The sequence below is a fragment of the Ruditapes philippinarum genome, unplaced genomic scaffold (genome assembly GCF_026571515.1).
Source record: "Ruditapes philippinarum isolate M1 unplaced genomic scaffold, ASM2657151v2 ctg4376_1_1_1_1, whole genome shotgun sequence".
In the NCBI taxonomy this organism is placed as follows: Eukaryota; Metazoa; Mollusca; class Bivalvia; order Venerida; family Veneridae; genus Ruditapes; species Ruditapes philippinarum.
The window spans coordinates 23853-37847 of NW_026860443.1; the positions used below are offsets into that span (position 1 = coordinate 23853).

The 13995-nt window shown below is 33.3% G+C and overlaps 1 protein-coding gene across 1 annotated transcript; it reads right to left on the reverse strand.

Annotated features, from left to right (window-relative positions):
- Positions 1-4449: 4449 nt before the first annotated feature.
- On the reverse strand, positions 4450-13551 carry LOC132760095 (coadhesin-like). The gene is made up of 5 exons (XM_060751990.1): positions 13477-13551; positions 12777-12909; positions 11351-11473; positions 9154-9324; positions 4450-4604 (listed from the first exon to the last, which is right to left on the reverse strand). Exons 1-5 carry the CDS (start codon positions 13534-13536, stop codon positions 4450-4452), a joined length of 642 nt encoding a protein of 213 aa, XP_060607973.1. The 5' UTR covers positions 13537-13551.
- Positions 13552-13995: the final 444 nt, after the last annotated feature.

Sequence of the window (13995 nt, forward strand, 5' to 3'; positions counted from 1 at the left end):
ATACTGTGTCGAACTGACGTAAAACCCAATCAAAACAAAAAAAATCATTATTGTTGTTCGGGCACCATATGACGTAACTGTATTGGTTCGCCGTAAAACCAAACAAAATATACAAACACAAAAGTTTATTTACAATACACTAGGCTTTAATATCTTTTTTACATATTAATAAATGGGTCAACATAATATGTAATATCACACTTACCACTCAGTACTGATGAAATCACAATAATATTAATCAGCACATTCATGTTTAGTATAATATTGTAAGTTAATATAAATCTTGTCAGGTTTAAGCATTCAGATAATATAAATGCCCTACATTGAATACATCAAATTGGTCAACAAAGTATGAGTAAGTTGAGATAAGCAAAAGGGACGCAATTCTCTTTTATTGACGATTCATTACCTTATCTGTAAAGAAGGTTTCGCAATCGGGACACTTTAACGATTATCCGTCCGTAATAATTTCACAGTTAAATAATTAATGATTAAAAGTAATTCCTTTCAGCCTATAATCTTTGTATAATGCGTACCGTGTAGTTTGGTTTTATTAACATCTCGATTGCATGTTGATTATACGGTCAATGCACACATTATATCAATTTTCTATATATTTTCGAAAAGGTTAGTGAAATGTGAGAACTAAGGTTTGTGTAAATTTAATTTGTGTCAATAAAATCATGATATTGACCGGGTTTGTAATTACATATATTATAAGAGCTAAGTAATATGAGAGTGAAACCGTGTAGGTCCATGCATTTTCGTTTTTACATTTTAATCATTATTGAAACTATAATTATTTTTATTTTGGTGTTTTAATATGGTTTTATTTTGAAAAAGTCTTTACCGTATTTAGATATCATCGTTTCTGAAAATAATATAGAATAAGATCGGATAAAAATAATAAAAAATATATAAATTCGGTAAACACAATACGAAACAAAAAACAACAACATTGTTTCTTAGTTACTTCATATTCGTGCCTATACTTTTGCAAGCGCTATGCCATTTCCATAAACAATATTCTTCAAATTAAGAAAGATAATAACAATGGCAACAGTTACATGGCTTGGCATCATTACTGCGTCGTATTGTACAACTTTTAGACAAACGTCACCATCTTAGAATGAAAAAGGGATATTTTGGTGTATTACTCTATTAGTTGCAAATGACTGAAAACCAGATATATGTTTAACATGCTTAAGAATTTGAGCAATTCATGTTGCTTTATAATTATACACCGTTCAAATCAATTATATACACGTTTCAGTTTGATTTTTTTTAAATTGGCTTTTACGTCACACTAACACAGTATAGGTCATATGGCGTCGTTCAATCTTTACTGGTGGAGGAAATCCTTCCGTGCATGATTTCAGCTTCCTCACATGAAATAATAAAAATTCTCTCGAAATTCGAATCAGCAGCAGTGAGGTGCAAGTGGTTTGAAGTCAACAACCATAACCACTCGGCCACGGACGTCCCTACTCGTTTCAGAGTTAAAAAATAGTACGATACAACGCAATTCTTATTCCGAGCCCTTGGTAGAGTTTTAAGCTTCTGTCAGATTTTTCAAAACATATTAGCTTCATTGAATATGAATTCTTGTAAATTATTAATTATCTTGCAAGTGTTCGATTTGAAGTTACTTAGATACTGGTATTATAACAGCAGATATGCATGTAAGTATAAAAAACGTGCGGGACAAAACAAAACGTAGCTACTGGTTTTGAATTTTTTTTCTTCTATAAAGTCCCAGTGATAATTTATTGTCCATCAAGATCGAACCCTTTTTAACTTGCTTATTATAATTTAAAAGACACATTCACATGTATTTGTGAGCTTTTTCTTTTGATTGATTAATTCAATTCGACATTACAAGTTTGCTTCTTTAAAAAGAAGCATGCAAGAGGTATTTTTGGTGCTGTTTAATTTGATAATATTTGGCGATATTTTTGCATAAATGATATTTCCCGATTTTTCTATGTACCGATTTGTTTACTTCGAAGTTAATTTTCCGTTTAAGTTAAGTCGTTTTTTGAAACGAAGCATGCGCAAAACAATTTTTATAGAGTGCACCTAATGATTTTAGGCTTTAACCCATTACGCGATATACACGCCTTTTAACGCCTTTTTAACCCCCCCCCCTTTTTGTTGTCTCAAATGGTGAAAAATGCCTTATTTGGGCCCCCAACACTTGTTTTTGTTTGAGAAATGTTGTTAAAAAAGTGACCACTTTTTCGGCGCGGCCCCCCTCCCATCCAAAAGATACATCAGGGAGTTGCCATAAGGGGGAGGTACCCCCTTCTGTTTGGGGGGATTGAAGGGGGTGGAGTCCCCCTCATCGCAACGAAAATTTAGGACTTGTGAGAGCCTATAAATGACCCCAGATTTATCATTAGGTAACGTGTAACCAACGCTGAAAAGCATATGACTCTATCTCAATCCTTTGAGAAGTTGCAGCACTTTGAAATCAATTTTGATGGAAAAAATCAACGCAAAATAGTGATTTTTGGCAATTTTGAGATGTCCCCTCGTTGCCATGGTAACAGGAAATTTAAGCCCGAGGATGTTGTTGCAAGGGCAATGGTCCAGTCAACATTTGTGCCAGGTTTGATTAGTGTTGAAGCAGTTTTTATAGTATTATAGCAATTTGAACTTGTAACGCGTGACTATTCAATGAAAATAGCCATTTTTTCACAAAAAGCTCATGCAGTAATAGGTTAATGAAAAAATTCAAAAAAGCTACAAAACTACAATTTTTCTTCAAATTTGTATGACAGGCCATGTTTAAACATTGAAAAACGCGATTTTGGGTAATTTCACATATTTTCATCATTTTCTGTTAACCATATACACGCCTTTTAATGCCTTTTTCAACCCTCCCCCTTTTTGTTGTCTCAAATGGTGAAAAAAATCCTTATTTGGGCCCCCAACACTTGTTTTTGTTTAAGAAATGTTGTTAAAAAAGTGACCACTTTTTCGGCGCGGCCCCCCATCCAAAAGATACATCAGGGGATTGCCAGAAGGGGGATGTGCCCCCTTGTGTTTGGGGGGTTTGAAGGGGGCGGAGTCCCTCTCATCGCCACGAAAATTTTGGACTTGTGAGAGGCTATAAATGACCCCAGATTGATCATTAGGTAACGTGTAACTAACGCTGAAAAGCATTTGACTCTATCTCAAACCATTAAGAAGTTGCAGCATGTTGTTGCAAGGGCAATGGTCCAGTCAACATTTGTGCCAAGTTTGATTAGTGTTGAAGCTGTTTTTATAGTATTATAGCAATTTGAACTTGTAACGGGAGACTTTTCAATGAAAATAGCCATTTTTCACAAAAATTCTCATGAAGTAATGGGTTAAATGAGATTCGTTCACTATAATCAGATACCCAAAAATGGATGCCGCCAGCAATCAGTCTGAACACTGCGGAGAGGTCTGATGACCTATCCAATGATTAAAGGCATACCATTATTTTCAGGAGAAGTTTAATATTTCGTCTTAGCTTAAATATTAATTGTTGCAGATTATATAGTTTTGCTACATTCATGAAACTAAAGATGCAAAGCTTCAACTTGTATTATGACGGCACATAGAAGCCAAGTGCATTTCCTAATACTGTAATTGTACAAGAATCTTGCATATAAAGATTTTGAAGTATTTGCCTGTTCAGAAATCCAGTGCTTATCTATTGGATTAGAAAAAACAACAACATTTGATTAAACTTTAATCCAATGATAGAGACCAGTTTAACCGTCTTTACTTTTGAATTTACCCCTTTTATGGCCGCATATATGCATTTCAATAAGTACATAAAAGTAGAAGCTGCGATGTGAAACGTTTTCAACGAACAGAAAGCATATGGCTTTCCTTACCATAGTAATCTCCAAACACCATCAATTTATCCGTGTCAGATAAAAAACACGTCATAGATACAGTCATCTTTTTATTAAATTTTCATAATTTCTTTTGCTTTTTGGCAGAGAGTGAAATTTTACATGTCAATTGATTGCAAATTACAACTTAACTGTTATTAATTATTGTATGTTTAGTATAATATATAAACAATTTCAGTGTTTTATTGTGATTAGCCCGAATTAGTGCTAGTTAACTTTTATCTTCTTTTATTTTTCTCATTTTTATTATATTATACATAAGAATATATTAATACTATTCAAGAATCTGGAAGAAGTGAAGACCTTAATTTTCAGAGATGTAACAAACTCCCAGAAAATGTATTCAAATAAAGGTCACTTTGGTACAACGTCCCGCCCACGTGCATTTAAGATACACTTGACTGCCTTTACTGAGGTGTAATGTAATGTCAGAGGTATCGCAATGTGAGTAACCAGGTATCTTGGTAACGAGGTCTCTGTGCACTTCTTGATTGTCAGATACAAAAGCAAACCCGAAAGGAAAATTTGGCTCTGCTCAAATATGCGTTCTCATGATTTAGGTCCCCGCAATAGGTGCCGTGAATATTCCGGTTCCGTTGCCATAACCATTCCCGTCATTTGAAATCGTTTTGGCAAAAATAAGTCTGTCTCCATCAGAGTATGTCAACGTGGTAACATCTTTGCTTTGAGAAATGACTGATGGCGTACCGGCTAAAAAATGAATACTTGATGAATTTATTACTCATTAACAACAATGCTAGCTAGTAAGTCCAATATATTTCTGTTCAATGCTTAAAAATATTATACATAATTGTCTAAAAAGAAGACTTTAGTAGTAGAGACGTTCTTTTTGGCGTTTACTACATTTGTAAAATACGTATTTAATATGAATAACAAATAGCTCGAAATTAGAAAGTACTTTAGTGTAAACAATCTGATTTGCTAATCAAAATATTATATAAAAATAAAAAAAGTGAATGCAATATGTTTATATTAAAAGTTGCATGCCTCCAGATGAGTCAAAATATTGCAATAAAACAAACTTGAGAAAAATGTACTTAGATGTAAGGAAAAACAAAACATTTAAGATTTAAGTAATGTCTGACAAAATTGTTTTTATATGCGATAAAAGACTAATTTTACAGTATTAAAAACTATATCTCTGCTGTTACTAACGCAGTCAAGGCTATTTTTGACCACTTTTTGAAAATTTACGTGGTTTGATATGCCATTGATAATGTGTAAATTGTTTCCTTTTGTTTAGTTTACAATATTACACATTCAAATACATTGACAAAATTTTCACGAAAAAGAGCTTAAATTTGGAGGCATGCTGCTTTAAAGATGAGAATCGATGTCAAAAAAATGAAGTTTTATAATTTAGTGTTTTTAAACAGTTGTTTCTTTGAGTATGTAAAATTTAGCACCCAACATTAGAAAAGTGCTTTTTGAGGATAAATATTTAAATAAATTTTATTTAGATACATATATTCTTTGTAAATGCTTTTGACTTACAACAAGGGTTGGCATTACGTGAGCTGACCATCAACGTTTCTCCTTCACATGATTTTCCATTAAGAGATGGAACTGGGTTGTTTCACGCTCTTGTTCGAGAAATTATTCCACTACCGCTTGTTGTACTGCACGAACTCCACACGCCCCAATTCGACCATCCACCATCGTGTTGAAAAAACAAAGTGAAAGGAAAATGCAATAATAACACAGATTTCTGCAAGTTGTTATTAAATACGCAGTAATCATTTAAAAAAATAGTGAAAAACATTCGAAAATTTTAAAGATCCTGTTATAGTTTTATATAAAAAATATGATGCTAAAATTAAGATTAATCAATATCGTATGTTCCAAAAAGCATTTTTTTTATAAAGATGATACCGAATCAAATATTTCATTCAAATAAAGGGAGGTTATTAGAAATTTGTTTTCTATATATCCTGAATCAAATTTTCCAAGAAGAAATTAATGCATATAATTTAATGATTATAATTATTTAAAATGTACAAATATTTGCAGTACATATTTTACATATTGTTCGATGTTTGAAAATTGGTGTATTAGCATAATTATATACATATATAATTTCACGTAAGAGTGGTATACAACCTCAATACCAAATCATACAGGATCTTTAAAGTATAACCCTAATAGACTTATTTATTTTCAATAGAAAGATGTATCCAGTATCCAGTATACATTCTTATACACGCAAACTAATTAAATCACTGACCGAAAAGAGCTGAAATTTATAGCAAAATACAAAGGGAAGTCACACAAAGTTTGGGAATATCCAAAACCGGAATTTTTGCGAGCGGAAATAGTTGTAAAGTACGATTTCCGACGCTCCTGTAATATTAGCACGCTTGTAATAACAATTAAACAATACTCTAATTTTAACTGGTGTGACAAGCCAGCGTTGTAAGTTTCGATGTATTCAAAGAAATATAATAAAAATGTTCAGTTTGACAAGTTATTATTTCATCATGCGAAATATTAAATGATCTTTAAGTCGTGCTTATGTATGCTTGTATTTCGTGCGACGCTATTTTAACGGGATGCATTTACATAGCGTGTAATGGTAAACTGTTGAATGACCACCGAAGATAAAGTCGATGTAACTTTTGCGGGCTCAATTAGTTTCGAATAATTTTGATTCGCAAAAAAATTGAAAATAGTTTAACGTCGTAAAATTAACCACTTATAGGTTTTTATGCTGATCCGGGTTGTGAAGGTTGCATACACTTATATTTAACTCGATTCAGCGGATTCATAATACATATTAATAAATTAACGACGAAAAGAAAGTAGTATTGTTATTCTTCATACTTGCACAGGGGCCAGGTAAACATATCCTTACATCCAAACCATCTCCAAAGCAATGGTCGCTAAATCTTTCTGGATAAGGATTTGAACAGGTCCGGTGACGGCGCTGAATACATTGATAAACACTTTCAGAACTAGCAAACGACAGGCTATTCTTATCAGGTAGCATTTGGAGTAAAGATAACGGATTGTGTATCTCACTGTATAAATTGTATGTAAAATGGCCTGACATATGGTAGGTTTAACAGTTAATTTTAAATACTTTAGAGTCAAAAGATGTGTTGAAGTTTATACTGTGATGAAGCTAAGATCCAGAGCTTTCTATTGGTGTAATACATTTTAAAATCGGACATTTAATCACAACAAAATAGCGGTTTAAAAAATGCCTATTTTATATTGTTTTAACATAAGCGGTATCGATTTATCTCGAAGATAAGGGAAGCAACTCGTATTTTTCACTCGATATACCTCGGTTATTTACCTAGATCATATTGAAAGTGTTTATGGGTGTATTCCTAAGTCATACGTATCTGAACAAGGCTCCCACTGATGTCATGTACTCCAATCTCCATTAACTGAAGGAAACACACAACGCAAATAGCTGGTTCGAGCACTATGTACAATATGTTATGATCATTATAGATTGCTGAGTACAATATTAAATTATATTGAACGAGTACACAATAATCAAACCTATATTAGACAAGGCGATAGTGTCGAAATTGTGCTTAATACAAACCGGACTTAAATAAAGTATTATGCCAACTTTGACACTTATATTTTGACATTGACATAGCTCCGAGTAAAATAAGGGTTTGATATGATTTTTTTAATTTGGGACGAAAACAAGGCTATACGTAGTACAATAGTGTTATGATTTGGCTGATTCATTGCCATGTAAACAAAAAAGTTGAGTGAAGATATTTGAGCATACTTGTTTTTACTTGAGTTTAAGATTTAATCGGTGGATGTGGGTGAAAGGGCGGTTTAGGCTACTACCACACTGTTTTAGAGTCATACAGCTTAACTGCTGGAGAAAGACCACAGGTGCCCCGGACGCTCATCATAAATTCAGATAGCTTCATAGCGTCGTCGCACGAAAGAGGCAAAAGTCCCGAAAAGGAATTTAAGTCACAGCAGTGACGGCGAGTGACTCCAAGAGAACGATTTGAAACCAAGCAACCCATCAATTATATGGAAGATATTTACATACATGATCTGTTCATTTTTTGTTCGTTTTCCTTTAATATTTAAGATCGATTCGGAGCTAGTGAGAGTTTTAGTGCCTGTACCCTAATATGAGGTTGTTCCTTCACAAACTTGCTTCACATAGCAATAATTTGTATCTTTTATCTAAAAGAGATTATGTACAATAACAGTTAGTCAGATTTATTAAGAATTTGGGACATTTAAATAAAACTGTTCGTTTTCAAAAGAGTCTAATATAGTATTGTGGTGCATCTTTCTTTAACCCTTTCCCCCATGAGCATATTGTGAAAAATGGCCATTTTCACTGAAAAGCCTCCTCTTACAAGTTCAAACTGCTATGAAACTATGAAAAATGCTTCAATACTAATCAAACTTGGCACAAATGTTGACTGGACCATTGCCTTTGTAACGACATGCTCAGTCTTAAATTTCCTGTTACCATGGCAACGAGGGGACATCTCAAAATTGCCATAACCACTTTTTTACCTCGATTTTTTCCATCAAAATTTATTTCAAAGTGCTGCAACTTCTCAAGGGATTGAGATGGAGTCAAAGGCTATTAGCAGTGGTTACACGTTACCTTATGATCAACCTGGGGTCATTTTAAGCCTCTTACAAGTCCAAAATTTTCTTGGCGATGAGGGAGACTCCACCCCCTTTCAAACCCCCCAAACAGAAGGGGGCACATCCCCCTTCTGGCAACCCCCTGATGTATTATTTGAATGGGGGACGGCGCCGAAAAAATGGTCACTTTGATCAACAACATTTCTCAAACGAAAAACAGTGTTTGGGGTCTAAATAGGACATTTTTTCACTGTTTGAGGCCTCAAAAAGGGGGGGGGGTCAAAAAGCCGTCGAAACACGCTTATATAAGGGAAAAGGTTAATTCTCCAATGATGTCTCAATTATAAGAGAGGGGCGTCGTTGGCTGAGTGGTTAAGGTTGTTGACTTCAAACCACTTGCCCCTCATCGTTGTGGGTTCGAATCCCGACCAGGACTTTGGATTCGTACATGTGAGGAAGCTATCCAGCTAGCTTACGGAACGTCGGTGGTTCTATTCAGGTGCCTGTTCGTGCCTGAAATAATGCACGGAAGGGCATTTGAGGTCTTCCTCCACCAGTAAAGCTTGAACGTCGCGATATGACCTATACTGTGTCGATGTGACGTAAAACCACAAAAAAACTAATTATAAGAAAATACAAACAAAAGTACCTGGGCAAAGAGGCATGCTGCAAGTTTCCCTTTTTTTAGAATTCACAGTGCAGTGCAGTCCTCCATGAATAGGTGCCGGATTTGAGCATGCTCTTTCTCTAAAGCGAATACTTCTATCACACGTGCCGTTACAATTTGACCACAAGGACCACTCCGCCCAATTGCCATCAACTTAAAGGTCAATATAAAAACGCGTATTTAGATTGAATGTTTGTAAACATTTCATATTGAGTCCTTACAATACAAATCAATCAGAGACAAATTGTTTTGATGTCAACAAACATCAATATATGTGTACATGAATTACTAGTTTTTATAGAACTCGAATTACATTTTTTTACTTGTCCTCGAGGGTCAAGGACAATTAAACGTCTTGTTCATACTTGAGTTACTTCAAATGATTTTGTCTAATGTTGTTATGTACAAATATGAATCGAATCAATTAAAAAGGTCAATTTAATGAAAATCAATAATTTGACTTTAAGGGTCAATGTTTTTGAAGAGGTAACTGTCATACTTGAATACAATTGTAAAGGTATAATGTAAAAGGTTGTCATTCTGTATACAAATCGTCAGCCTTTATGTTATTACAAACTAACGCAAACGCACCAATGTCCAGGTCATTTAAGGTTCAGATTGAGTTGCTAAATATATAGGCGTAATACCAAGCATGCATTCGATCTATCCATATAATTTTATAAAAATTGCAGTTTAAGTATACAATTGACTCTCGGTAACTCGAATTTCAAGGGACTGTGCATTTCACTTCGAAAGAAACGGAATTCAAGTAACGTTGATCTGCCGCCATTACGTTTATTCGTACATGTCCAAAGTAGTAGGTTTGTTATAGTTGATAGCGGGAATGCTGCAACATGTAACAATTAATCACTTACAACTACAAATTATAAATGAACAGAAAGATATTATTTAAAATTAATTAATTTTTAAACATAGATACATTCGTAGCAATGACATAAATGCAAATCAAGTTGGTCAGTATTCATCAGTAATGATATTAGGCACATGTTTACAATAAGCACTCGTGAAAATTCATTATTATAGAAGCACCACTAACACATTCATTTAAACATCAGTATGTCTAATACTTGGAGACGTGAATTAATCTCGGACGAAAGCGAAAGTAGCAAATGTCGTGAACCGGAAGTTAATATTTATGTATGCGTATGTAAAATGACGAAACATTAATAATACAAATTTCATTTCCATTGATAATACACATAAATACTTAGGCTATTATAAGACTAACACCTGTCAGACTGGTACGTGTCAACTTTCCTAAAGTCACTTTAACGAAGTTTTAAAAACATACGATGACCGATTATTAATATTACTATGAAACGTGTGAACCAGAATGACAACATCTCACCTTGATGTCGCCGACCTTTGATCAGTCGGCTGTTTTTCAGACTTCAACTAATTGAGATGAAAATATGCTTGAGTTTAATTGACGGGACCAAACATTCCTTTCGATTAAACAGGAGTCTCAGTAAATCAAAATATTACCTAAGCGGAGTTAAATTACAAAGATATAGAAGGAAATTTAACGGGACTTTAGTAATTCTTAGACTAATGCGGAATTTTGAGTAAGCCGATTTTGACTTATTGAGAGTCAACTGTATTTAAAAAGTGACATTAAGTTCATGTTATAATAAAGTTAAGTTTGACTGTCATACACTTGTAATGCAATTTAAAAATAAACGTTTACAGTTTTATTGCTTTTATAAATAACACAGTTGCAACTCATAATTTAAACCATTTCAATCATGTCAATGTCAATTAATGATCAAGGTCCAATCCGTCACGAAACGCACAAGTTCTAGAACAGTTATTCCTTTGAAGTGTTTTGAACTGGTTGAGTGGATTAAGTGAGCAAGCACTTACAGAAAGAGAGACAACCAGACAAAAACGTCTGATAGTCTCATATATGTTAACGCGGGGTTCTTTAAGTAGCCTTCATTATGTTTTGGCAGCAACTTTATATATTCATATATCTGAATTTTTTTTTTCAGAAGGTATATTAAAAATACAAGTGACAAACTGAATAACTAAAATAAGTAAACATAAGTTAATCCTGCCTTTGATCAAAAGCTTTGCAATGTTTTGATTAAATAATTTAAATTATTTTTCGCTAAAATGTTCAAACCATCCTAAACATTAATTTAAAACATATACTCACCTAATGAACATAAATTACAAAACTTTGCACAGACTGTTTTTCCATGATGGATGTCCTGACAAATGTTAAAGAGTGTATTTAGATACGCACAGTCTGTTTTTGAATCATCGATACATGCTGAAGCTGAAACAATAATTAATTTATGCACATTTTAGAAATTCATTGACGATATTGGTTAATATTAACTAGGATCCATCCTGAGACGTTCAAACCAGTCCCGTAGCAGTTATTGTTCAAATGTAACATTCCTCGACTCTTATAGGATAAACATTAATCATGTTATCATGTATATTATCATGTATATTGTAAACAGACTTCTGATAAATTCGATGACTGTTTTCCCGATAGAGTATTCTTGTGCTAGGTCATTGCTAGAAATTATAACGTAAACAACAGTGTTTCTTTCCAGGATAAAGACACGGAAAGATATACATAACGTAAACGGTACTTTTTACTTGTTTTTATGTTTGTTTGTTTTATTAGGTATAGAGTCATACCGACACAGTATAGTTCACATTGCGACGTTCCAGCTTTACTGGCGGAGGAAGGCCACAGGTGCCCTTCCGTCCATTATTTTTCAGGCACGAAAGGGCACCCGAGTAGACGTTTCAAAAGCTAGCTGGATAGTTTCCTCACATGAAATAATTGAAAGACTCTGCCGTGATTCGTACCCAAAGCGATGCGGCGGAAGTGGTTCAAAGTTAACGCCCTTAGCAACTTGTCCGTTTTAATCTTTTGTAAATTATTTTACCAAGCAAATGACACTCTTACTTAATGATATTTTGAATTATACCTTTGTGATATTTTTTTTATTTGGTTTCTCTTGGAAGTCGAATAATATAATTGATTCGCACAAGGCTGATTATTCTCTCATATCAGAAAAAATAGTAAGCCAACCGCAATTGTGCCCATCTGACACGTAAAATTTATGCTATATAAATACTTAAAATTGAAATACTTTGGCACTTGAGAACACTGAAAACTAGAAGTAAACTCTTTATTTTGACCGAATATTTTTTATCTTTTCAATGATGATATAAGTGAAGTGCAATAAACTCTTATTATTGTAAAACTTCTTTGTTTTGACAGTTAACCCGTTCATTTGCGATACAATGCTGCACGTCGCATTTGTTATCTTTGATCTATTTATGCATTGTCTGGAAATAATGGTATGGATGCATGCCGTTGTTATTGTAAATCAGTGAGATAGCTTTACACGACTGATTCAGTTTTCGTATAAGATTGTCTATATTGTCTATATTATAAAACATTACCAGTTAAAAAAAATAGATATATAAATCTTTAGAGACAATCTTATTATGGTTAAGAACAACTTTGTTTCCTATACGAATAGTTACTTCTACAAGTGAAAGCTTAATACCATTACTTAAAGGATATAATCAAAATAGGACCATGCGATACGTACGTTTAGAATGTGTACACAGGTTTTTGTTACAGTTATTGATACCGCAGCATTCGGCACATTCGTTTGTTTCACGTTTGTTCAAATCCCTCCCTATTATAAGTTCACCAGCGCTGTATGACGGTTTTCCACACATCTGCATATAAAGTGTATTTGTATTCAAAATACATACCTAGTTCAAAACATTTGTATTTTTATGTTTAAATTCTTTCTTTCTCTTTCTTTCTTTCTTTCTTTTTTTTCTTTCTTTTCTCTCCTTCTTTCTTTCTTTCTTTTTTGTTTACTAGTTTTTTTTGTTTTTCTTTTTTATGTCGCACCAACACACTGTTGAGGTTTTTCCCAGCGACTGCTGAGATTTACTTGTGAAGGGGGATGACCTCTGGGTTTCCTCCTTGTATCATCTCAAGCTAAAATGGGTAGAACAGAAGATAGCTTGATATATATCTAAAATGAAAGGACAGCTAGTCCCTGAAGAGATTCGAACCAGCAATGACTGCTTTATGTTATTGTCTGCTCGGATAAAGTGAGAAACCATTAATGTCAACACTGCTTCTAACAGTAAGTTAAAATCAGATGAATGCATCTTTAATAACGACAAATCCATATTTTTTATACTTTTTTTCATTCTGTTAGTATGCTTTTGGTAGAGCTATAATTAAATTTGTAATCATAATTGATTGAATAGATTAACAAATCTAAATACCTGATTATCTTTACATCCCAAACTAAAACTTGTTGATCCTGCTGTGTGCTTGATATCCATATAACACGACAAGAATTAAAATGATACAAGTGTACACAATGTAATAAGGTATCAACAATACATAATCTAAATTGTATTGCTAATAATGAGGTTCTCAGTAAAATCCTTTCTATATAATGAGCAAAGTTTGTCAGTAGTTTCATATATTACCTATAATGTCAATATTTTGAGAAAAAACTATACAAAAACAAACAAACAAACAAACAAGCATGAAGCAGCTTTTGTATAAAAAAAAAATTGTATTAAGTGTTAAAGGCGTTTTATTCTCTATTGAAAAGTTCAATACAATATTGCACGACCATGTACATTATAAATAGCTTCAAAGATTGCCTATGCCAGCATGGAGCATTTATATACTTATGTTTTTATTCGATGACTAGATTTACTATAGATTGTAAAACATTATCTCAACAAAAGGAAATAGAAACTAAAACACGTAAAAAGAAAATATATTTTAAA

What these genes read in the sequence shown, in the direction of transcription:
- LOC132760095 (XM_060751990.1), bottom strand. Translation starts at nt 13,536, where the DNA reads ATGGATATCAAGCACACAGCAGGATCAACAAGTTTTAGTTTGGGATGT. An exon ending in CCTGTGTACACATTCTAAAC is followed by an intron (nt 11,474 to 12,776) that starts GTACGTATCGCA and finishes TTATTGTTTCAG; the next exon opens with CTTCAGCATGTATCGATGAT. An exon ending in TTGTAATTTATGTTCATTAG is followed by an intron (nt 9,325 to 11,350) that starts GTGAGTATATGT and finishes TTGACCTTTAAG; the next exon opens with TTGATGGCAATTGGGCGGAG.